General features: G+C 54.3%; 4 protein-coding genes across 10 annotated transcripts in view; all 4 read right to left on the reverse strand.

The window, feature by feature from the left end:
- Nucleotides 1–814, reverse strand: part of CABIN1 (calcineurin binding protein 1) — a 98,194-nt gene extending 97,380 nt beyond the window's left edge. For 3 of the 7 annotated variants that reach the window (XM_027088699.1, XM_027088698.1, XM_027088694.1), the window contains exon 1: nucleotides 688–808. The gene's annotated coding sequence lies outside the window, so the exon portion shown is untranslated. Of the gene's footprint in view, nucleotides 1–337; nucleotides 648–687 lie in introns of those variants that run through there. The other 4 variants (XM_027088700.1, XM_027088701.1, XM_027088695.1 and 1 more) reach the window with 4 other exon arrangements.
- Nucleotides 815–3,061: 2,247 nt separating this feature from the next.
- DDT (D-dopachrome tautomerase) lies at nucleotides 3,062–5,726 on the reverse strand. The gene is made up of 3 exons (XM_027088600.1): nucleotides 5,442–5,726; nucleotides 4,934–5,109; nucleotides 3,062–3,319 (listed from the first exon to the last, which is right to left on the reverse strand). The coding sequence occupies exons 1-3, from the start codon at nucleotides 5,547–5,549 to the stop codon at nucleotides 3,247–3,249; spliced, it is 357 nt and encodes a 118-aa protein (XP_026944401.1). The 5' UTR covers nucleotides 5,550–5,726; the 3' UTR covers nucleotides 3,062–3,246.
- A 1,808-nt stretch (nucleotides 5,727–7,534) lies between these two features.
- On the reverse strand, nucleotides 7,535–13,026 carry LOC113610423 (glutathione S-transferase theta-3-like). The gene is made up of 5 exons (XM_027088569.1): nucleotides 12,912–13,026; nucleotides 11,454–11,541; nucleotides 10,754–10,904; nucleotides 8,434–8,610; nucleotides 7,535–8,104 (listed from the first exon to the last, which is right to left on the reverse strand). Exons 1-5 carry the CDS (start codon nucleotides 13,021–13,023, stop codon nucleotides 7,910–7,912), a joined length of 723 nt encoding a protein of 240 aa, XP_026944370.1. The 5' UTR covers nucleotides 13,024–13,026; the 3' UTR covers nucleotides 7,535–7,909.
- Nucleotides 13,027–14,506: 1,480 nt separating this feature from the next.
- On the reverse strand, nucleotides 14,507–23,255 carry LOC113610494 (glutathione S-transferase theta-1-like). The gene is given in 6 exon segments (XM_027088706.1): nucleotides 14,507–14,961; nucleotides 15,158–15,334; nucleotides 19,533–19,619; nucleotides 19,621–19,684; nucleotides 21,215–21,302; nucleotides 23,117–23,255. Coding segments are annotated over 6 exon segments (723 nt in total). The 5' UTR covers nucleotides 23,229–23,255; the 3' UTR covers nucleotides 14,507–14,766.
- Between the last annotated feature and the right edge of the window lie 1,399 nt (nucleotides 23,256–24,654).

A 24,654-nucleotide genomic window follows, 5' to 3' on the forward strand; every position in this document is an offset into this window, starting at 1 on the left:
ACAGCCACAAGACATAATACTATTACTCGGATACTCCAGTTCTAAGAACGATTATGAGTCACCCAGAAGGAAGCCCAGCCGCCGCATGGAATCCGCATACACAGCACGACCTGTAGTAACCCAGGCCCCTAAGGGTGGAGGGCCCCCAGAGCCCCTTGTGCAGCCCCTTGTCCTGCCAGCATCAGGAAGCTCTATCCGGCCCAGGTCCGCCTCCTCGGGGCGGTGGGGCAGTCAAAGCTTGCAGTTTGGAGCCAACGGCCCGCGGGGGAGCCGCGGACTCGGGACAAGCGGCTGCACGTCCCCTCGGCCTCAGTTTCCACAAGTGAGGGGCGCTCACCGCGCAACGCCGCCGTGAAGGTGAAGTAGAAGGACGCGAGGCGGTGGTCAGCGCGGGGCCCGGCACCGAAGCCATAGACCGGACGGCGGCTCCCGCTGCGGCCACTGTGATCCCTGCCCCCACGCGGAGCCCCTCTCAGCCCCCCGGGACGAGCAGGAGCCGACGAGAGGCCCGCGCGGCAGCGGGGCCCAGCCGGGCCGCTCCGGGTCCCGGCTTCGGTTTCCCCACGAGGAGCCCCAGCGTCCGCCCGGCCGGACCCCGCCACCGCCGCCCGTGAAACCCTCGCCCCCGGCAGGGCAGAGCCGCGCCCCCACCCGGGGCCGCCCCAAACCCGCTGCCAGCGAACTCACCAGGCGTCTCCACGGCAACCGCCTGTCCGCCAGACCCCCGCGCCTGCCGGCTGCGCGCCTCACAACAAGGCGCGCTCCCATTGGCTCCGGAGCCGGCTCCACCAGCCAGTCGGCAAGCGCTCACGCGTCGCCCCGCGGAGCTGGCGCGCGAGGACCCTGCAGGTGCCCGGCGCAGCCCTGCCCTTCGGCCGGAGCGCGGCTGGGGGCTCAGCGCCCGCTCCCTCCCCACCGCTTGTCGTACCCGGGAAGCACCGAGCTCGGGGCCTGGCCCGCAGCAGCTGCCAAGTGACGGCCGCACTACTGTTACAACCTGCGACAGGTGTTCTGAAGGCCGTGGAAACCTGGGACACTTGGAGGGAACCGGGGCCGGAAGAGCATTCTCACATTACCTGGACCTCACCTCGTTCCGAAAAGGATTTGAAACCTAAAAGTCACAGATACAAGCAACTACTGAAGCAAAAGAAAAAGGGGGAGGGGGAGCGGGGGATGAACGTACCGGGGAGGAAGTGACAGAACAGAGCCGGAAGGAGGGCCCAGCATTGACGGGTTTCTGACAAGGGCCTGGGACACAGGGGTAACGCTCTTGGGAGCTAAGCGTTTTAGGGAAGGGCTTCACACTGGTTGACATTCATAGCGGCTTGAGTCCAGCAAGAATGACTTAAAGAACGAATGTTATGGCTTTTTCTTTAACTTTATTTATAGACAGTAAAACCATGGTGAAGAACTCATAGACGGTTCAGTACAGTAAAGCTTTAACGATATGCTAGTAGATAAAAAAATAATTGAGTCGCCAACCTTGATTTTTGAGAGGAGTATAAGGGGCAGGGTTGGGTTAAACAGAGCATAAACAGATGGTTTCAAACTTTCCTGGATGACTTGCAACCTTGTATGCGGTTCCCACAACTGAGTTGTATCTTGAAAGATGCTCTGGAGTGAAAGTTGAACAAAGATGGGAAGGGTGGTGCAAGCAGCAGGGAGCTAGCTGTGTGGCAAGGTTTTGAGTTGAGAAACACTGCTGGCCATGCAGGAGCCTCATGCAGCATGGTGTTTTCAGGGGGTAAAACTCAGGGCCACCACGGGGAGAGGTAATGCCCGTGTGGGGGGAGGGGCCAGTCCTCACAGCAAACAGATGACATCACTCACAATAGTGGGGATAAGATTGAAGCTGGGGAGACCAGATCTTACCTTATGGTCCTGGCAAGGGTTAGGCATGAATCCCTCCTTAGGCACTTCAACCATTCATTTGCATTCAACCCACAAACATTCCCTGAGCCCCTTTGGGAAGCAAGACATCCATGTTGGCAGAAGGAATGAGAGCAGAAACAGCTGGGACAGCGAGCCAGGGAAAGGAACTCCAAGCTATAGCTTTTAACAAGTCCTCAGCGGTGGTCAGGTAAACACAGCAGGCACAGGCACATTCTTTTGGAAACTAACTTATTAACCAGGTGGACTGCATAGACTGCAGATCTCAATTTGGCATTTCATTGGTGCACAGGATGATCAAAGCTTTAATTGTGCAGAGAAACATAGCACCCAGAGATGTAAACTCTGCATCCGGAAGGAAACTGAAAAGGTGACTTCCTTTGGGCTACCCCCACCCAACCTGTATATCCTCTGAAATGCAAAAGCATGGTATGTTCTTTAGATGGGGGTGCGGGATCCCATTCATTCCATTTCTAGAAGCAGATGTTGCATTTCTGGGTTTGCCATTCTGGGACATGGTTTTTTTTGTTTTGTTTTGTTTTGTTTTGTTGTTTTTTTTTTTTGTTTTGTTTTGTTTTGTTTTGTTTTGTTTGCGGTACGCGGGCCTCTCACTGTTGTGGCCTCTCCCGTTGCAGAGCACAGGCTCCGGACACGCAGGCTCAGCAGCCATGGCTCACGGGCCTAGCCGCTCCGCGGCATGTGGGATCTTCCCGGACCGGGGCATGAACCCGTGTCCCCTGCATCGGCAGGCGGACTCTCAACCACTGCGCCACCAGGGAAGCCCTGGGACATGGATTTTTACAAGGCGCACAGCTACACTGAATTCTCATCAAGATTCACTGGAGAAGGTGAAGTTTGGCAATGTCCACGGAAGGTCCCTAAAGCCCAGGCTGAGGACAGGAACATCTGGTCCGCAGAGTCTGCAGGAAGGCCCAGGCTGGACCAGCTGCCAGCTCCTCCCCACCAGCCTGAACATGGGCATCGGGAGCAGGGCCTCCAGGCTGAGCCCTCCACCCTGATTTGGGCAGCCGAGATACAAAACATGAATCAGAGGCCCTGAAGACAGGAACATCCCACCTCCCAGGTTCCCTAAAGTCCCCACCTCATAAACCAACCCCTGCTGCCCAGGGTGGCCCAGAATGCCGGAGGAGGGTAAAGGGAAGTAGAGAAGTCATGTTTGAGAGACAACGCTCTTCATTTATTTGTCGTAAGGATGGGGAAGAGGACCGTGAGGTCACAGGCCTGTCTGCATGTGGGGGTGCCAGAAGCTGGTATCCACCAGGCCCTCACTCTGCCAGGAGGCCTCTCTGGAAGGGGCTGCCAGCTCACAGATGCCCTGGATGCCCTCCACGCCAATCATAAAAAGGTCATGACTGTCCCCTTCTTGCCGATCTGCCAGGGCTCCAAGGGGAGAAAGCGGATAATTATCCTTCAGGAGACAGAGAAAAAGATGTCATCAGCTCCTTGGCTAATGCCTCACATTCCAAGACCCCTAGCCAGGTACTCCCACCATGGGCTCTCAGGCCAGCCTGCCTTAGCCCACCAGGCATTTTGCAAGCCTGTCTCAACCCATTAATGCTCTCTGCCCAACCCCCGACAGGGCAGTGGGCATGTCAAGGTTGGGATGGTGACTGCACATCATCATCACCCACCAAGAACAGACTCTCAACGTGGCGGCCTCTGTGGTCACTGTATGCTCTGTCTGTGGGTTCACAGGGGAGCCCTGTCTTCCAAACTGCAGGCCCCATGGGGGCATGCGCAGTGCCCAAGCTGCCTGTTTTTGCAAAGCCTGGCTCAAGAAGGCCAGGCACGAGGTGACTCCCCCACCACCCCTGTAATGTCTATGGAGTGAGTGAGTGTGCCCCTCTCACAGAAGTGATAGGAAGTTCCTTGTGAAGAAACAGGATACCTGGGATAGCCTGGTACCAAGGAGGTATATGTGACAACCTGTTTTCCCATTTGTAAATAGGCATAAAGGAGGTATCTACCTCATGGGGATGGCATGTCCACACGAGGGGTATGGAGAGGGGGACAAAACTTCTAAGGATCAAATGGGATCAGGCATGTGAGTTACCTATGGAGTATCTGGCACATGGTAAATTACACATTACTTATGTTGTTAGAATTATTATCACTCCCCAGCTTGAGGACCAGGTCTGAGCACCCCCCACAAGTAACCATTCTTCACCAGCCTTTCTGGGCCAATGAAGGCTCCATTCTGGAAGGTTCTTTCAAGCTTCTCATATACTTAGTTCCTTGTAGGCATGGACTTGGGCTCAGGAATATTTTTCACCCAGGAAGAAACTTTAACCTTGCCACAGAGTCCCAGGTTTGGGAGCTGTAGGTGTTCTTGGGAATCGTTTAATCCATGCCTCTCTATTCACAGAAGAGAAGGCTACAAACCAGAGATGGTTCACTTCCAGGTTTGTCTGGATCCTCCAGCTGCATGGGACCCAGAACCCAGGTCTCCAGACATTCAGGCCAATGCTCTTTCCACTACTCTGTGGCCCTCCCAGGAACCTTACCTGGGACCTAATTGGGCCATAGGCCCAAAGGTCACAGCCTCAGGACATACCCAGAATTCCTCGACCAGCTTGGAGACGCTCTAGAAAATTACACCTGTTTCCCTAAGATGTGGGGAAGCCTGAAGGCAGATGATAAATGGCCTTGGTTTTGTCAGGGTAACAACATCCTGCCCTACCAGGTGTCAAGGCAGGTGCAGTATAGTGCCATCCCATGCAGTACCCCCAGGGAGTGGTTAAAGGAGAGCCTTCCCACTTCACAGATGGAAACACTGAGGTCCTGGAGGCCACACCTTGCCCAGGTGTCACAGGGACCACTACAGAGCCAGGAATTCACTCAATTCCACTACCACTCTCAAGGTGGGCCCACCACCGGGGGCGCAAGGGGCCCTGCGGCACCACATCCTTTTAGCGAAGGGTGGGGAATTAATTTTTTCCCCAACCTTAGGAAGGGCCTCAAGTCGGATCCCTGCCCCGTCTCGCAGCAGTCCCAAGAGGGTCCTCTCCCTGCCCCTACGCACCGGTCCTGGGCCAGGTCCAGCTCCTTGGTGAGAAACTCGAAGAGGCGGGCACTGTGGCCGCGGTTCTCCTCGGCCGTGCCCACCACACCGATGGAGGAGACGAGCAGCTGCGCGCCGGGCTCCGCCGAGCCGTTCATCGCCATGGCCAGGCCGGGCCGCACCGTCACGTTCACGCGCTGCGGTGACACGAAAGTTTCGCCTGAGGCCAGTGTAGGCCGGGATGGTGCTGAGGACCGGGTAGCGCGGAGTGGGAGAGCGCAGGCCCCGCGGGATCAGGGCCGGGGGCACGGGCCGGGGTCCTTGCAGGTCACGTCGGGGTCATGGCTGGGCAAGGCGACAGGAGCAGACGTGGCGGGTGGGGCCGCGGGGTCTTGGAGAGCGGGAGGTCAGACTTGGCGGGAGGCGGGCGCGGAAGAGTCAGGATCGCGGTGGGGAAGCCGAAGCGCGGACAGAGCCCGACCCCATCCACCAAACTCCTCCCTCTCCGTGCTCCCCTGGGCATACTCACGTCCTCAGGCTTGCCCAGGATGGCGGCAGTGGCCGCGCAGAGCCGCTTCTCTAGTCCCGCGGGCACACGGCCGGCGGGCAAGTTCGTGTCCAGCTCAACGAACGGCATTTCTAGCGGGAAGGCGCGCGAAAGGCCGCCAGGGAGAAAGAAAGCACGGAATCCAGGTGGGTGATCTCCAGGGCAGGGCTGTAGGGAGCGGGGGAGGCGGGGCGCCGCGGAAACCCGCTCCTCATTGGCTGGGCAGGTACACAGCGCCCCCCGATTGGCTGCCTAGACTACACCCCCCGGCTTCGGCCGACAGTCTCCGCGTGCTACGGCGCTGATTTCCGGAAGTGCTGTAGCCCGGCCGGCTCCGAGTAACCCCACCCCCAAGGAGACATTGGCCGCTCCAGGCCCCGCCCACACGACAGGCCCCGCCCCCGCCCCAGCCACACTAGCCGAGGTTTCCGGTCTCCTGCAGCTTTCGGGCGCTGCTGCGGTCTTCTGCTTCTTAGCCAATATTTAGATGGAGGTCTGAACACCCCCCCCCCAAACACACACACCTGTAGGAGCCTTCCCCAGGCTCCACCCTAAAAACGTTACGTCGTCACGGAGGCTTAAAATTATTTTTAAATGGGTTGCCTCCAAGTCAAGCAACTTCACGCTCCATGTGTGAATCTGCACTTCTCTTGATCAGGTCACCTGGTGATACATGTGGGCTCGAGTGGGGCTGGGCAGAGACCCTCGGGCTCCCTGCATCCCTACCTGGCCCCCAAAGACATCTACCTTTGTGGCCTCTTGTGCCTGTGCCAACCTTACCTCACGGTGAAGGACAGCCCACCGGGGGGTGAGAGCCACCAAGTCCCAGTAGAATTACCAGCAATGTTCACAGGACCCTATGTTTTTATAGTTGAAACAAAAGTTGTTATTTAAAATGTGGAAGTCGGACTTCCCTGGTGGTGCAGTGGTTTAGAATCCACCTGCCAATGCAGGGGACACAGGTTCGAGCCCTAGTCCGGGAAGATCCCACATGCCACGGAGCAACTAAGCCCGTGCACTCAACTACTGAGCCTGTGCTCTAGAGCCCATGAGCCACAACTACTGAAGCCCATGTGCCTACAGCCCATGCTCCGCAACAAGAGAAGCCACCACGATGAGAAGCCCGTGCACCACAACGAAGAGTAGCCCCCACTCACCACAACTAGAGAAAGCCTGCGCACAGCAAGAAAGGCCCAATGCGGCCAAATTAATTAATTAATTAAAACGAAAAAACCGTGTAGGTCTGTTGAGGTAGCCAAACATGGTACTCTCATCTACGTTGTAAAGCTGTTTGAATTGTAAATGACAAAGATAATTGAAATTGTATGGGTGTATATGAACAATTTCAATTACACATCTAAAATTCTATTTAAGTGCACATATTAAAGGAGCCTCTATGGGAGGCAGGCAGGCTGAGGCTCTGTCTGTCCATGACCCTGTCTCCTTCCTTTATTAGATGATTCAGATATCAGAGGGTCTAGGACACAAGACAGGTAGACTGTGACCATCCTGAGGGACAGGTGACAAGTTTGGGACTCAGGGTGTAGCGTGGAGAAGACAGTGGCCGGGGTTACGAGTAGGCATGGGAGAGCAAAGCCCCTCAGCAGCACCAGGAGGGCCAGGAACTAACCTGATACTTCCCTCCCTGCAAGGAGGTTCATGAACCAGCCCTGCGCCCCACCTGTGGGAGACAGCGTCACCCCAGAGGGAGGAGACAGACCCAGGAGACTGAGATGATTCCTGATTGTGACTCTCTTTACCAAGTCAACTGTGACATGTGCCAGTCCAGGGGGCATGGAACCAGCTCCCTGCCAGGATTGAGGGAGGGAAGCTTTGAGGCTGAGGAGCCCAGAGGGGTCACCTGACTTGGCCTAGGGTGAGAAGTTGGAGGAATTCTCCCTGGAGAAGGACATGGTAACAAATGCCAAAAGACCAGGAAGAGCACCAAGCAGGAAAGGTGAGGGGGAGCCCGGTAAGCAGCAGAAATAGGCTGAGCCAAGGCCAGGAGGCCAAGGAGGAAGCTGGGAGTTGGTGCTGGGGTGGGGGGGGTAGAGCCAGGAAAATGGTGGGCTACTGGGGGAAACCAGAGGGGGTGCCCTGGAGGGACGGGGGCAAGGCCTCAAATGTAAAGTTCAGTGACTCGGCCTTTGTCCTTTAGCCTCAGGGCAGTGATGCACCAGGGTAAGTTTCAAACAGGAGAGGGCCGGGGGGTCAGGGTCACATCTGTGTTTACTAAAGCTATTTCCAGAGGTTACATGGAAGTCAGAGTGCAAGGGGTAAGGGTGAAGTTGGCAGGCAGACAGAAGAAGGAACAAAGGACTGGCGTGTGGAAGGCACTATGGACCGGATGCTGCGAAGGTGTCTCGCTCACAGCCGAGGGGAGGCAGTGCCATTTCTTTATTCTGAGGACAGAGCTCCGTCGATGGTGGCTCTGCAGGCCCACCCGGTACTCACTGCAACAAAAGCTGCGCCAGGGGCTTCAGCCTCTCCTTCATGGCAGTGTCGGCTGGAGGCAGGTCCTTAGCCTTCATGATGACCGCGTGGGCCTCCTGGAAGAGGTCCTCCCCCACCGCAGCTTCCACCCGCTTGCGCCACGCAGCCAGCTTAGGCCGGTTTTTGAAGATGTCACAGCCGGCACTGACAGGCTATGGGAGAGGAAGCCGGGTGGAGGGGTGGGACCCAGAGAAGCACAAGGCAGCATGTCCCAACTTAGGGATCCCTCGGGTGGATTTTCCCTCCTCTGCCACACGGGTGATAGGCTGGGGGTTCTCCTCCAGGAAATACCGAGAAGCTGCTCAATAAGCCTGCAGGGTGGGGTTTTTAAGCCCCTTTTTACAGATGAGGACGCTGAGGCTCAGAGGGGGAAGTGACCCGCCCAGGGCCCCCCAGCCAGAAAGGACAACGTGAGCTGGTACACTGGCTCTCTCCCAGGGTACCCCAATGCCCAGCTGGCCCCCCACCCCACGACACTCACATGCATCAGCTCTGTGATGGCCACCAAGTCTGCCACTGAGATGTGAGGCCCAGACAGGAAGTCCTGGTCCTTCAGGAACTTGTCCTCAAGCAGCTGCAGGCACCTGTCCAGCTCAGCCAGAGTAGATGCCAGTGTCTCAGGGGGCACCCGTTGGCCCAGGAACACAGGCAACAACATCTGGTAGGCGGGCAGGCAGGGGAGGGCTCAGGGTCTGCCCAAGGCCCAGCATGGTTCCTGCTCTCATTCCACCTATCAGCCATCCTTCGCATTTCTCCTCACTCCCATCTACCATTTCCCACCCACAGCCACTACCAGCCCAGGCCTTATCCCTTACTCAGGCACAGATAGCCTCCACCTCTTCCTGGGTCATCACATCGGGCAGCCGGGGGATACTTCGGCAATCCCAGTCTGCCCATATCTTCTCCCTGCATAAAGCCTTCCATGGCTCCCTAGTGCCCTCACTGCAAATGCCTCAACACAGGGCAGCAGCCATCCTCTCCCACCCCACCTCCCACTCCACCCCAGGCTTCTCAAATGGGAATGTGCGTGCAGATCCCTCTGGGATGTGGTTCAAGTGTACGGTCCTAATCAGTACACCTGGGTGGGGCCTGAGACTCTGCATTTCCAAGCTCCCAGGTGACGCTCATGCTCCTGGCCCATGCCCCACACTCTGAGTAGCAAACATCTACACTCACTCTCCTGGACTTCTCTCCATTCTGCCCTCAAATGCACCGGGCTTCCTCCCCCACCACAGCTTGTAAAGCTATGGAAACCTTCTTTGTGCCAAATGGACCCCCAGAGGGAATTCCCTGGCAGTCCAGTGGTTAGATGTCCGCGCTCACTGCCGAGGGCCTGGGTTTCACCTCTGGTCAGGGAACTAAGATCCCACAAGCTGCACGGCCAAAAACAACAACAAATGGGCCCCCAGAACAGTGGTTCCATACAGGCAGCAGGGGCCAGCTCACACTCCCTCACACACGCAGGGAGCCTGCTCTGTGCCAGACACTAAGTGCTTTACCAATAATAACTCAGAGTTCACATTTCAAAAACCTCTGCACGTTTGATAAGTAAAAATGGTATCTGCATGCTCTTTTAATGTGCATTTGCTTGATTTTTACTGAAGTTACATGTTTTCATCCATTTATTGACCCTTTCTCTCTGTCCTTCAGTTACATCTCTGCTGGTTTCTTCTGCGCATTTTTCTCCTGTGTTTTGATGGGCTTCTAAGAGCGTCTTATTTTTTTTAAGCATATTTATTTATTTAATTTATTTATTGCTGCGTTGGGTCTTCGTTGCTGCGCCCAGGCTTTCTCTAGTTGCGGCGAGTGGGGGCTACTCTTCCTTGTGGTGCACAGGTTTCTCATTTTGGTGGCTTCGCTTGTTGCAGAGCATGGGCTGTAGGCACGCGGGCTTCAGTAGTTGCGGCATGTGGGTTCTGGACTTCTCCAGTGGCATAGTGGTTAAGAATCCACCCACCAGTGCAGGGGACACGGGTTCGAGCCCTGGTCTGGGAAGATCCCACATGCCGCAGAGCAGCTAAACCCGTGTGCCACAACTACTGAGCCCGCACTCTGCAACTACTGAAGCCTGCATGCCACAACTACTGAATCCCGTGCGCCTAGAACCGGTGCTCTGCAACAAGAGAAGCCACTGCAATGAGAAGCCCGCTCACCACAACGAAGAGTAGCCCCCACTCACCACAACTAGAGAAAGCCCGCACGCAGCAACGAAGACCCAATGCAGCCAAAAATAAAAATTAAAAATTATAAAAAATTTTTTTAATGTTCTTTCTAACATTTCTTTGCCAAGATCTTTCCCAGGTTTTTTTGCTTGTTTTCATTCTTTTTTTTTTCTTACACAGATTTTGTGTAAAATCGATTAGCCTTTTCTTTAAGTCTCCCACTGTTACTAGGCTTATAAATCCTTGCATACCCAGAAATCAGATCAACATTTAGTGAAATATCTTATTTCTTCCTACTTTGAGGTTTTTCACTTAACACCTCTCCATCTGGAAAGTACATGTGTAGCAAAGTGAAGGTTTGATTCTTTTCTCTCCCAAAAGACAATATTCCCAGGCAGCCTAGAGTGTGCAAAAGGGCACAAGATTAACTTCCAGCAGCTCAGGAATCAAGACATATTGGGGGAGTCATTCCCAGGCTCTGTGCCTTGGTTTCCCCTCTGGGAAACAAGTTGGTTGCCCTGGAGCATCTCTGGCATTCTAGAATTTAGTGTTCTCAGGTCTCAGGTCTGAATGGAATGCTTTAGACAGAAAGCACCATCCCCTGGTCACCAAGGAAGGGCTCCCTGCTCTGAAGCTCACCTTCTGCCACATGGTCCGGGTGCAGCTTGTTCGCAGGGCCGTGTGCTGCCACGCCAGGTACTCATCCACACGGGCTCGGGCCTGCAGGTCCTGGGGGTACCAGTGGTCGGGGGTCTCATACTTGCGGGTCAGATACAGCAGGATGGCCACACTGGGGGACACGGTGGGTGCAGGGGGACATGCCCCAGTCACTCTTTAACCATTCCACAGGGGCCAGGCCCTGGGTGAGGCCGGTCCCTGCTCCTCACACATCTTTCCCCAGCTCCTGGGGGTGGAACATTTCACTGTTTCTGGTACAGAGTAGGAGTGTGAGGCTCAGAGAGGTTAAGTGACAGCCAGGATCACACAGCTCTATGTTGGGCCATCCTATCATCAGAACTAAGGGCACCAAGTGAAAAACAAAATGTCATGTGATTTCAGAAAGTGGATGTATGCTCAGAGAAATCTCCCATGAGGAAGCAGTGCCCAACATGTGTCCCGAAGGATGAGAGTGACTCCAATACCATTCTCCAACATCTCCAGGGCAGGGACAGCAACAGGAGGAAGACCAGGCGCCCCTCCCAGCCCTGGGCAGCTCTGCTGACTTCAATCCACTCTCCACCCTCGGGCTGGTAAGGGGCTCAGGGCACAGAAGCCACGATCCGAGCCATCAACGGTGGACACACAGATGGCTGACTGGTGCAGCCAAGGGACCCGTTACCTCTCGGCCAAGGTGAAGTCCCCGTCCTTCAAGGCGGGCACCTTCCTCAGGGGGTTCACCTGGGCAAAGTCATCGCTGTAGTGCTGGCCTGTGGGAGAGACCAGTGAGGCAGGTGGGGAGAACTCTGAGCCCTCTGAGGTCTCTGCCCACCCCCTACCCCAATGTCCAGGCACCAACTTTCTGAGGCCTCCATCCAGGTGGGGCATCAGAGAAGACGAGGCCACTCTGCTGGTCAGCGGATCATACACGCTGAGCCTGCCAGAGGTCCCCCCTTCCTGTGTCCACTCGCCCCACCTTGGAACCTGGGTCAAGTAGCATCTCAGCTTGGACTTGGGAGGAGGGTGATTCACTGCAGCTGTAATCCACCCCAGCCCCAGCCAACTCCATCCACGCATCACACACTCTAGCCTCCTCCCTGGGCTCTAGCCTTGTCCACTGCAGTCCCCCTCTCTATGCAAACTGGGTGACCTGTCTACACCCCAGAGTTCCAGCCACACCTGCTCCCGGCCCTCAGCAAACCTCGCTCTCACCAGCAATACCTGCCCGACTCAGCCACTCAACCTCCTGCAGGTCAGCTCCTCTTTCTTTCTTGTGCCAAACCTTCAAGGCTCCTCCCCCACAGGGGTTCCCATGTCTGAATCACATCTGCATACCTCCCTGTCCCGGGCCAGTGCAGACGGTACACCAAGTAATGTATGTGGAGTCGGAGGGCTTCAGTGGAGCCGGGATCCAGCCTGGCCATACGACCGCCTGTGGGCCTCTTTGCCCTTCTACTGCATGGACGGAATCACCCCTACCCATCCTCCCTCTAGAAATTGCCTCTGTGCCCAGCCCCACCCCAAGGAGCATTGAAAAGTCAGAGCAAGCTGGCATCAAAGCAGCTGGTGGCTCACGCTGGGGCACCAGAGGCAGAAGGTGGGCAGGCTCGGCCAAGCAGGGTCTCCCTCCGGGTCTGCCAGAGGGGCTCTGAATCCAGAGCTTATCCTACTGTCCAGTTACAGCCCTGCCCCCTCCCCGGATTCTGTGTAAGTGGAGGGGACCTAGGCAGGCATAGGTAGGAGTAAAGAGGAGACCAGATGCAGGTGTCCAACCTCCTCCTGCCAGCAGACCCAGAAACTCAAGAGATGGGGGCTGCTTCCACTGGGAATGAGGAGGCAGTTCACTGTTTTCTCCAAGCCCAGGTGTGGAGGTGTTGGAGCTGTCACTCCACTTCCCGCGGCCCCACACCCCCACTGCTCTCTACCTGCTCTGCTCCTTCCTAACCTGTATTTTGAAGAACGGTTAGTATTCACTAAGCAAAGGTAAAGACTCTGAAAATACACAACTTATAGGCGAAGCCACGGTTTCCGACTGGAGTCTGTCTCTTGCCGTCTGTCTGCGCAGGCCGCCTGACCGTGGGGCCCCGGGAGTCCGTGTGCACACAGGGGCCCAGACCCCGGGCCTGCCTGCCGGGCCCACCTTTGAGCAGGTCCACGGTGCGCAGCTCGAAGGGGATGCCGTTCTTCTTGGCGAAGATGTAGACGGCGCGGCAAGGCTGGGACAGCAAGTCCAGGTAGAGCTGCAAGCCCATGGCGAGGGCGGGGGTTAGGATTAGTGCAGGACTGGGGCAGAAACGGCGGCAGGGGCGGGGACCACCGGCTACCCAGCCGGCGGCCGCGCGCAGCCTGATTAATCGAGCCGGGCCGCGCCTTCCCCGCCCGTTGGATGGTGCCGGAGAACTTTGGACCAATCAGCGGCGGCCTCGCTCTCCCGCCTTCCCTCTCAGGGGTTCTGGGCTGGGGTCCCCTCCCTGGTGGGGAGGGTACAGGGAGACGGACTCCTGACAGTTTCTCGCCGCCAGGTCAGTCCCCTAACCCGGACCTCAATGTCTACCTGAGTCAAATGGGGCGGGGGGATGATACTGGGGGGACGACGTTGAGGGCGCTTCCAGCGCACTCAGTGAATTTAGAGTCGAAAGTGTTGGCCCAAGCCACCTTCTCCCACTCGCGGAGGGGGCTGAAAGAGGAGGGACTTAAGAGTCCCCAGGAACACAAATAGAGGAGGAGAAAGGAGGTGCCACGGCCTCCCCTGGGCCCACTGCACAGGGTGGAGGCTGGGGAGGGCGTGTGGACCTCTGCACCCAGCAAAGACTAGGTCCACACCTCAGGAAGCCGCCCCTCCCCAACCTTCCTTACACTCCCGGCTAATCCCTCCAGCAAAGCAGAAGCCCTGTGGGGCCCATCTAGAGGTTTGCAGGGGGGCCTGGAACCTCCCCACTTCCTTTGCAGGGCCAAACCCCTCCAACTACAACCCTGGAGCTCCTGAAGTCTGTGGCTATGATGCCCTCATTCTCTAAGCAAGCGTCCTGGATAAAAAACCCTGTCCCCAAACCCAAGACTCAGAAAAAGCCCCTTGGCAAGAGGATCGGTTACTGCAAAACTTGAGAATAGCTTGGCCTTCCTGGGCCCCAGGCTCCCAGTTTAAAGAAGACCTATCCCCCCAGGGCGGAGCCATGTTCTCCACCCCCTCCAGTGGATTGCCCTCCTCCACAAGTCACCCTTGGCCGGATTACTGCAATATCCAAATCTCCCTGCTTCCTCCCTGGCCACCGTCCAGTCCAACCCCCAACAGCAGGCAGAATATTATTCTAAAATGCAAGCTGAGCATTCCGTTCCTGTTCATGGTTTGCAGCTCCTAAGTGTGGCATTTAAGGCCCCTCATGACTGAGTCCTCACCAGGAGAGCTGCTGTTTGGATTTCCCCTCCCGACCAATTCCTCAGGACAGATGCAGGACTTGTGATTTACAATAATTGGTGCCAAAGGGCCACGTCCTGGGTGACTGGCCCAGCAAAGTGATAGCTGGCATGCCTACAGCCAACACCAGTGGACGCCCGATACCTCTGCTGTCTTTCTCTAAGAACTAGAAGGCAAGGGGGCATTTGTTAATTTCACTCTTGACACCCATCAGGGGGAAGCTGATCCATGGGGCCTAGGAAAGGGGGTTGTCTTTCGAATAGAGGCCAAGACCAAGGTCAGGACAGAAGGAAGTTCAAATAAACCACACGTCAGAGTTAGAAGCAGAGGCTCAGGCTGAGCCCAGGTTTATTTCCCAAACTGAAAAGAAGATGCAGTGATTAAACGAGACAAGGTCTGGGTATGCCATTCTCATCGTGGCTTTTAGGCAGCTGTGGAAGATGAGTGGGGACCTGGCCCAGGGAGCAGAGGGGCAGTGGGACTCAGGCAAGTCACGCCTGCTCTCTGGGTCTGCCTCCCATGGGACATGGAAAGGAAGGTGCTTTGTGAACTGCCAAGGGCAGAGCAGAGGCTTCCCGGCTCACTGGATCATGGACAGCACCCTAGGCATCAACTTCCGCTTAATGGTGGGGTCTGCAGCCTGGGAGTCCTTGGCCTTCAGGATGACCTCATGGGCCTCCTGGAAGAGGACCTCCCCCACTGCCGCCTCCACGCGCTGATGCCACGCAGCCAGCTTGGGTCGGCCTTCAAAGACTCGGCAGCCGGCACCCACAGGCTGTAGGGAGACAGGGGACAGGATGAGACAGGGTGAGGCCAAGTATGGCAGCATCTACTTGGTCTGGAGGCCACAGAACCCCAGACGGTTTCTACACATAAGCACAGTCCCACGGCCAGGTGAGGCCGCGTGAGCAGGACTTCAGCAGCCACCCAGGACCTCCCCTGCCTAGTCCCCCCAACAACTGCCCACTCACATTCATGAGCTCCGTGATGGCTATCAGGTCAGCCAGAGAGATGTGGGACCCAGCGAGAAAGGCCTTGTTCTGGAGGAACTTGTCCTCAAGCACCTGCAGGGTCACGTCCAACTCTGCCAGCGTGGCTGTCAGCATCTCGGGAGAGACCGGCTCACCCAGGTAAACAGGGAGCATCACCTGGTGGGTGGGCAGGCAAAGTGGGGGGTTAGGACCCAGTCCAGCCTCAGGGGCAGGAAGGCAAGTCTCCCTGCCCTTAGAGCTGCCTCCTGGTTCCATGCATTTTTTTTCCTACAGGGAAATTCCTAAAGGACTCCTTTTCCCGGAACTATTCCTGCTCCCACAATCTGAGCCTGGGGCATCTGACAGAAGGACTCAAACCCCTTTGAGAATGACTCAGAGGGGACCTGAACAATGAGTTTCATACTTTGGGGGGAGGGCCTGGCTTAGGAACAATTATTTTATAACCTCTTTCCCCCAGATTATAAAATCAGTACCTCATACAGTATAATTAGGAGGATGGGCTTTTAAGGTCTCAACTTTGTTGCTTATAAACTATGTGAACTAGAGCAAAACACTCAAACTCTCTGAGCCTCGATTCCCACATCTGTGATATGGGAATAATAGTACAGGGCTCATCTTGTAAGTGGAAAAGTGAGGCCCAGAGAGAGACAGACAGTTGCCTGAGACCACACAGCCAAGAAGAGACTAAGCCAAGCGTGGAACTGACGTCTTCTGACCCAGGGAGCTGCCAGGGACTAGAGAGAAGAGCCAGGAAAGGGTAGCGTTCAGGATTCTGGGAGGAGGGCATTTGGGGTGAAGCCATCAACAGCCTCAGGCTTACCAGAGCTGTCAGGGAGACACAGTGGATGTGGAGCAGGGGAGGGAGCTTCATGTTCAGTCTGGTGTTTTGTTGGGTAAAGTTGCTTGGGGAGCCTGGGACTCTGGAAAGGTAAACAGGACTAAGATTGTGCACAAGCCCTGGTGGCTTCTGTTTCCTCCCCCAAACAACAAGGTAGACAGGGTCAGTGATCACCCACCAGTGGCCTGGAGGCCAGTGCTGGGCTAATGACATCCCTTTGGCTGCAGACTTTTTTTTTTTTAGAAGATGTTGGGGGTAGGAGTTTATTAATTAATTTATTTATTATTTTTGCTGTGTTGGGTCTTCGTTTCTGTGCGAGGGCTTTCTCTAGTTGCAGCGAGCGGGGGCCCCTCTTCATCACGGTGTGCGGGCCCCTCACTATCGCAGCCTCTCTTATTGCGGAGCACAGGCTCCAGCCGCGCAGGCTCAGTAGTTGTGGCTCACGGGCCTAGTTGCTCCGCGGCATGTGGGATCCTCCCAGACCAGGGTTCGAACCCGTGTCCCCTGCATTAGCAGGCAGATTCTCAACCACTGCGCCACCAGGGCAGCCCCTGGCTGCAGACTTTTTAAAACTATGGATCACTTGCTGACATTTAAAAGTGGAGACATTTCATATAAAAATCCTGAACTTTCCAGCTTCTTTTTAACATAAAGGTGCTGGCCACACAGGGCCAGCATTCCTACCTAGCCACCAGCACAGCATCTAAGGCTGCTGCTGGGGAGAAGCTGCTCCTTGGTGGGGGAAGCGGGAGGGTGGGGGGAACAACGGCTCTTAGTTTGCCAAACCCCACATAAGTCCACCTCCCGTGTATTCTCTGCCTCACCCCAGCAGCAGACTGTCTACATTTCCCTTCTGTTCCCATGGGGTGGTTCCAAAGTTCTTAGGGTTTTAAAAAGTGTTTTTATTCCTCTTTAAATATAAAAGACCATAAGAGGGTAATAAATAAATTCTGATTTATTCTTATCAGGAAATGCTATACAGTAGTTAGAAAAAAATAAATTAGACCCACCCATAGCACTATGGAAAAATGCAAGTTCCAGAATGATATGAGAGCATTTATATAAAATTGTAAGCACTCAAAGCAAAACTTTATTTTTATGGCTACACATAAATGTAATAATGTAGAAAATCGTGAACTGAAAGGACTTGAACCAGATCCTGGGGAGCAGGGGGCACCTCAGGAAGGTACAAGGGCAACAAAGAGGTCTTTTGACTTTTGTTCTCTAATGTTTCCTTTTTCATATAAAAAAATGATAGAAGACACAATAAAACTCATGACCCAGAATTAGCCATACACTTTCAAAAATGAGGAGTGCTTCTGATGAGGATATGACAGTCACAAAAAAGCCACTGCTCCCACCATAACACTGAAAAGAAAATAACCTTATTTTTCTTTAAAGTCTTCAAAGAATATAGAACTTTAAAAAAAGGAAAATAAAAGAAAGAACAAAAAAAGAAAGAAAAAAGCCTAAACCTGTTCTGTCCAATATGGAAACCACTGGCAACGAGAGGTTACTGAGCTCTTAAAATATGTCTCGTCTTAGGTGAAATGTGCTGTGCATGTAAAATACACACCAGAAAACAGACACAGATGAATGGAACAGGATAGAGAGCCCAGAAATAAACCCACGCACTTATGGTCAATTACAACAAAGGAGGCAAGAATATACAACAGAGAAAAGACAGTCTCTTCAGTAAGTGATGCAGGGAAAACTGGACAGCTACATGTAAAAGAATGAAATTAGAACATTCTCTAGCACCATACAAAAAGATAAACTCAAAGTGGATTAAAGGGCTTCCCTGGTGGCGCAGTGGTTGAGAGTCTGCCTGCCGATGCAGGGGACACGGGTTCGTGCCCCGGTCCGGGAAGATCCCACATGCCGCGGAGCGGCTGGGCCCGTGAGCCATGGCCGCTAAGCCTGCGCGTCCGGAGCCTGTGCTCCACAACGGGAGAGGCCACAACAGTTAGAGGCCCCTACCACCAAAAAAAAAAAAAAAAAAAAAAAAGGATTAAAGACCTAAACGTAAGACCAGGAACAGTAAAACTCCTAGAGGGAAACATAGGCAGAACCACTGAGGGGCACTTAAGTGTCATTGTTGATGGACACTGGGGTTGCTTCCACAGCTATTGTGAATAATGGCTATTGTGAATATTGCTGCTATGAACATCTCTTCGAGACCCTGCTTTCAATTATTTTGGGTATATACCCAGAAGTGGAAGTGCTGGGTCATGTGGTAATTGTATTTTTAATTATTTTGAGGAATCATCATACTGTTTTCCACAGCAGCTGCACTACTTACCATTCCCATCAACAGTGCACAAGAGTTCTAATTTCTTCTTATTCTCACCAACACTTGTTATTTTGTTCACATATATATATATACATATATATATACACATATATATATGTATATATATATATGTAATAGCCATTCCAGTGGGGGTGAAGTGGTATCTCATTATAGTTTTAATTTGCACTTTCCTAATGATTAGTGATACTGAACATATTTTCATGTGTTTATTAGCCAAAATTTCACTATTTTGAGTACACTGGCTTAAGTAAAATATAGTCATTTCAACTGTTTCTTTTTACTTTTTAATGGTGGCTACTAGAAGATTTAAGACTGCATATATCTCACTTTGTACTTTGGTGCAGCACTGGACTAAATGAACTAAATTCCAGAGGGCACGAGCCCTCCCTAGGTAAGCCACATTCATCCCTGGGGTCCAGGCAAGCAGAGGTGTAAGCCTGCCATCAGCATAGGAGTTTTCTGATGAAGCAGCCACGTGGGGAACTTAGGGCGGGGCTGAAAAGTAGAGCCATCTTACGGTGGTAGTTGGTGCTTAGATTCCAAATCCCTGCTGGAGGAAAGCGAGCAACCTGATTCCACCCTCCGGATACCTGAAACCAGAGATGAACTGAAACTAACTAATGCCACATCCCAGCCCCATTCCTGACTAGCTGGAAGGGAGGAACCTCCCACCAAGACTGCCTGATAGAGAAAAGTGCAAGCCCTTTCTCGGGTATTTATTATGTATTCAGTCTCTACTCTCCTTTTATACATAATGTGCAGCACATAATGATAAATTATAAGACATACAGAGAAAGAGGAAAATGTGGCCCATAATCAAGAAGGATAAAAAAACAACCAGTAGAGACAGACTCGCAGAGAACCCAGGGGTTGAAATTAGCTGACAAAGACTTTTAAGTAACTATTATAAATATGTTAAAGAATTTAGAAGAAAAGATGGACCAAGTGGGTGAGTGGATGGTGAATTTCAGCAGAGACATGGAAACTCTAAAAAGAACCAAATGGAATTTCTAGAACTGAAAATTACATATCTCGAATAAAGAATGTATTAGATGGGCTTCCCAGCAAACAGAAGGAAGGATTAGGAAGTCAAAGTCAGGTCAATACAAGCTATTCAAACTGAAAGGAAGAATAAAGGCGATGTTGCCCAAGCCCTTTTGGGCGATGTCCTCACTGCCTCCGCCTGGGGAGGGGCACCTCACCTTATGCCACAGGACCCGGAGGCAGTTTCTCCGCAGGGTTGTGTGCTGCCAGGCCAGGTACTCATCCACACGGGCACAGGCCTGTGTGGTCCTGGGGGTACCAGTGGTCAGGGACCTTATACTTGCGGGTCAGGTAGAGCAGAATGGCCATACTGTGGGGGAGGGGAGGACATGATGGGTGGGGGAAAGTACGGAGCTAGGGGCTTTATACAGAGTCCCTTCCTTAACCTTCCTGACCATGTGCCAAGGTATTTGCTCGGTTTCCAGACAAGGAAGCCAGGCTCAGAACAGAAATGGGAGTTGCCCAGGGCACACAGCCTTTGGTGGCAGAACTGAAAGTCTGTCTATGGCTAATACCCAAGCTCATCCTATCACCAGGCGAAATCCCACAGCAAGTCCTGCCAAGTGTTCTGAGACAGCTTCTGATGGGAAAACCAGAGAGAGCTTCCTGGAGGAGATGGCATCAAAGCTGAGCCTTAAAGAAGCTCAGTTCTTTCCAGTCTGCATCTACTCTCGTCATCCAACATTCAGCCCCTCCCAGATGGCCTGGTGGTTCAAAAAGGCTTTCCTGTTGTCCCTAAAGCACCAGCTGGAAACGCGGGGCGGGGCGGGGGGGGGGGCGGGCAGTGCTGCAGGATCATGAACCAGCAGGACAGACAATGCTCCCGCAGCTCCCTTCCTGCCCTGGGTTAGGAGGACTGCCTTGGTGTTGGGGCGGGGGTGGACCCGGAAGGGCACTGAATGTGGGAATTTGGGGCCATAGGAAGGCCTTCAGGAACTCGGGATACCCCAGGGGCTGGGCATCCCAGCCAAAGGGGCAGAAAACCTCTGTATCTACCACTGGCCTAGGTTCCCTACTGGGAACCCTGCACCCACACTCAGCTGAACAGCTCACTTGTCTTTTTGCTCTTTTTGCTCCCAACTAATTGTTCAAGGAAGCTCCGAGGAGGGCTACAGGTCCCTGGGAGCCATGCACCTCCCAAAATAGGGGAGAAGAGACAGAGAAATGCAGAGATTGCATGCTGCCCCTGGCAGGTACGCTTGGGAGGTCAACAGTGGGCAGCACAGGACTCAGGACAGTAAGGGCAGCAGGAAGGAAGATGGCGCTGGCAGAAGGTGGGAGGAATTCTTTGGGGGTGCATCCACCTCAAGATTCCAGAGATGAGTTCAAAAGTTCCAGGTTCCCCTTGTTGTGGGAGGCGTGACTTAGGTGATGAAGGGGGCGGAACTGGAAAAAAATTTCACCCTCCCTAAAGAGATTTCTACTTCTTGGGACTGTTGTGATGCAAAACATGCACGTGTCTGGTGGTCTTCCCACGGGCATGGCCCACCCAGGGAAGGGGCAGCCCAGAGATGGAACCACTGGGGCATCAAAACACAAGTTTGGCCAGCGGGCAACCTTGGAGGGGATGAAGCCGCCCTGCCCCGCACCCCTGCCCGGGGACCCATCACCAACAACCACAGGATTGGTACAGATGTAAAACAGATGCGTTCCTTTCCAACCATCCCTGTGAACTGAAACCGTGGACAGGCAGGAGCCGGGGGTCAAGCCCCGACTCTCTGTAGGATGTTGGGCAAAGGGCCCTTCACCTCGGAGGACTTCAGTTTCCTGTCTATGAAATAGAGAGCTAGGACAAGATGGTTCTAGCGAGGTCTGGTAGCAGCCCCGGCTCCCCAGTTACCTCTCGGTCAAAATGAAGTCCCCGCCCTTCAAGGCAGGCACCTTCTGCCGGGGGTTCACCTGGGCAAAGACATCACTGAGGTGCTGGCCTGCAGAGAGCCCATCGTGGTGGGTGGTGGGAGGAAAACGCCAAGCCCTGCCTGGCTGCGCCCACCCCCCACGCCACCCCCCTCTCAAGGCCCAGGCCCCAATTTCATGGCTCTTCTCCAGCCCCGGGTTGCTCTCCGGTGTGGAAAGGCTGCTGTGGGAGGAGTGGGAGGCTGTTCTGCCAGCTGGTGCAAAAGACCTTGATACCCCTTGCCAGGTCCTGGTGGGCATAACCTTCCCCCAACAGCATGCCCCCAAAACAGAGCTCAAGAAGCTCCAGCCAGGGTGGGGCCTCTCCTTGCCTGGGCCCTCACAGACACCCAACCCACTGCCTTTCCAGCATTGCCAGCGTCACAAGCGCCCATGCAGGGTGTCCCCAACTGCAGGGGCCGGGAGGCTGGTGCCCTGAGTGGACTGTGATTCCCTACGGTGCCCCTTTCCCTGTGGACTCTAAGGTAGGGTCACCAAACACAGACAAGTGGCCTCTTCCTGGTGTCCACTTACTTGCAACCAACTTCCACAGGCCCCTGAGTGTCCCCTTGCTCACCCTGCCCTGGGCACCGGGGACAGAGCTGGCCCTGTCGTTAGGCTCTGCATTCTTGTCCCACCACAGCTCCCTGGAAAGGTGCAGCCCACTGTCCCCCAGGACCCTGACCTCTGCTCAAGCTCATACGAGTGTTTTCTGCTCCTTCAGATGCAGCCAGAGAGAAGCTTCTGAAGGACACTTAAGCATCACTGCTGCCACGCTCAACAGCCTTCAGTGGTTCCCCATTACCACGGGAGCAGGGGGAAGCTGCTCAAAGCCATAAACTATCCACTACCGCCTCACCCCTCCAGCCTCAGCCCCACTCTCTCTCCTCCCTTTCCCTCCCTTCCGACTGTTCCTTCACCAGGGACCCTCCCCTCCTCTCCTGGTGAAACACACCTCCTACTGCACCCTCTATCTGACAGCCCAGTTTGGACATCCCTTTGTCCCCATGCCCTCTCCCCTACCCCACACTCTGCAGAGGTAACCCCTGGGCAGGACAAGTGGGCAGTCCCCAGAGGAGGCTGGGAAGAGATGGCGATTCAGGCAGAAGGACAGGCTGGCACAAAGGCAGAATGGCAGGCGAGGCCCACCGAGCTGGGGGCCCTGGGTGGAAGGCTCAGCCAGGCAGAGTTGCCCTACTTGCCCCGCCAGCAAAAAGGGAGTTCTGCTGTCGCCTACCCCAGCTGCCATGCCAGCTGTGCCCTTGGGACCTTGGGGACCTGTCAGAGAAACAAACCCTCTTGCTCAGAGTGCAGGGCTCGCCAAGCCCCTGCAGTCCCCCTCCTGCTCCCATAACTCCCCGTCGGCTGCCCCCCTTTCCGGTAGGAATAAGAGGCAGCGGACAAGGTAAGTGAAGGCAAAGCAGGAGGAGGAGGAAGGGACAGAGGGGGACCCAGTGCAGCCCAGGCCAGAGCATCAGCAGCTGGGGCCACAAAGGAGAGGCTCACTCTGCCACACCCCCCATGCGGCCCCCCTAAAGCCCCCTCCTCCTGCCCCTTTCCCTGGGGCCCCAACCCTATGCCCAGGTGCACCCCCTCTGTTCGCAGTGTCCCTCCTCCTTTCCTCATGCCTCCCCCACTTTTTACTCCGCTTCAGCTGAGCCCCGTGGTCCATTCCATGGGACCAAACAGAGTTTGGGGATCCCCGAATCTCGTATCTCCCTGGTGGCTCACCTGTTCGGTGCTGGCCCCAGGACGGCGGTGACTCGGAGAGGGGTCCCCCTAATTGGTGTTCGGCCTCCTCGTCCCTCACTGACTTCTCGGTCCCCCAGACCCGGGCCTGGCCCACCTTTGCGCAGGTCCACGGAGCGCAGCTCGAAGGGGATGCCGTTCTTCTCGGCGAAGATGTAGACGGCGCGGCAGGGTTGGGACAGCAGGTCCAGGTAGAGCTCCAGGCCCATGGCGGGGGCGGACCAGCCTCGCAAAGCACGGGATACGGAACACAGCAAGCCCAGCGCTGGGTCTGACGAGCGGTAGCGCGGCCCGCCCCCCTGGTAGCTCCCCATTGGCGCTCTGGCCGCGCACTTGGGTGCAATCGCGGAAGCCCGGCGAGTCTGCGGGCTGGGCGGGGGCTCCGGATGGTCCCCCTCGGGGAGGCGGGTTGGGGGGCTCAGAGGGCCCCCAGGCCCAAGCTCATCTCACTGAGCATAACGTCTTCAAGGCTCATCCTAGTTGTAGCGTGTGTCAGAACTTCCTGTTTTACGGATGAGAAAATTGAGGCCCACAGTTGATTACAGGTCCAGAAAGTCTGACTCCAGCATCTACGCTCTTGGCCACAAGCTGCAGAGATCCTGGCGCCAGCAAGAGGCAAAGCCTCTGGGTTTACGGTCAGCGTGGTGGGCTAACTCACTTCGCCCCGGTGCGCGCCCTGGACTCTGACAGCAGGTCTTCCTGCTCCTGCCAGCCCAGTGCCTCAATCTCGTTCCCTGGGTTTGTTTCTTCCCTCCTCTGGGCCTCTGTTTCCCCACCTTTAAAATGATGGAGCAATCCCACTGAAAGATCCAGCAATCCCACTTCTGGGCATATATCCAAAGAAAATGAAAACAGGATCTGGAAGAGATATCTGTAATCCCATGTTCATTGCAGCATTATTCACAATAGCCAAGATATGGAAACAACCTAAGCGTCTGTTAAGGGGTGAATGGATAAAGACAAATAGGAGAATATACACTGACACATACAGAGGAATCTTTCATCTAGCCTTTAAAAAGAAGGAAATCTTGTCATTTGCAACAACATGGATGAACCTGGAGGTCATTATGCTAAGTGAAATAAGACAGGCCCAGAAAGACAAATACTGCCTGATCTCACTTACGCTGTGTGGAATCTAAAAAAAGTGGAACTCTAACAAGCAGAGAGTAGATGGTGGTTACCAGGGGCTGGAGGGGGAGGGGGGAAATGGCAACATATTGGTCAAAGGGTATAAAGTTTTGAATACCCCAGATAAATAAGTTATGGAGAGCTAATGCACAGCATGGTGACAATAGTTAAGAGCACTGCATGGTAGACCTGAAATTTGCTGAGTAGTTCTTAATTATTCTCAGCAACAACAAAAAATGGTAACTGTCTGCTGAAAGGAAAAAAAAAAAAAAGCGCAACCTGAGTGTTGTGAGTGAAGTTTGATCCAGGGTCTTGCTGAAAACTACAGCACGAGAGACAGCCTTTTCAAAAATCCAGTTTTCGTTTCATTGATCTTCTCTACTGTTTTTCTCTTCTCTATTTCATTTATCTCCACTGGAATCTTTATTATTTCTTTTCTTCTGATGGTTGTGATTTGAGATCTGTATGCCTTTACAGCTATAAATTTGCTTCACAGCCCTGCTTCTG

Source organism: Aethalodelphis obliquidens, unplaced genomic scaffold (assembly GCF_003676395.1).
Source record: "Aethalodelphis obliquidens isolate GAN/ISIS:26980383/991018 unplaced genomic scaffold, ASM367639v1 scaffold63, whole genome shotgun sequence".
NCBI classification, from domain to species: Eukaryota; Metazoa; Chordata; class Mammalia; order Artiodactyla; family Delphinidae; genus Aethalodelphis; species Aethalodelphis obliquidens.

What these genes read in the sequence shown, in the direction of transcription:
- DDT (XM_027088600.1), bottom strand. Translation starts at nt 5,549, where the DNA reads ATGCCGTTCGTTGAGCTGGACACGAACTTGCCCGCCGGCCGTGTGCCC. An exon ending in TCCTGGGCAAGCCTGAGGAC is followed by an intron (nt 5,110 to 5,441) that starts GTGAGTATGCCC and finishes GTGTCACCGCAG; the next exon opens with CGCGTGAACGTGACGGTGCG. An exon ending in CTGGACCTGGCCCAGGACCG is followed by an intron (nt 3,320 to 4,933) that starts GTGCGTAGGGGC and finishes TGTCTCCTGAAG; the next exon opens with GATAATTATCCGCTTTCTCC.
- LOC113610423 (XM_027088569.1), bottom strand. Translation starts at nt 13,023, where the DNA reads ATGGGCTTGCAGCTCTACCTGGACTTGCTGTCCCAGCCTTGCCGCGCC. An exon ending in GACTTCACCTTGGCCGAGAG is followed by an intron (nt 10,905 to 11,453) that starts GTAACGGGTCCC and finishes CGTGTCCCCCAG; the next exon opens with TGTGGCCATCCTGCTGTATC. An exon ending in CCCGGACCATGTGGCAGAAG is followed by an intron (nt 8,611 to 10,753) that starts GTGAGCTTCAGA and finishes CCCGCCTACCAG; the next exon opens with ATGTTGTTGCCTGTGTTCCT.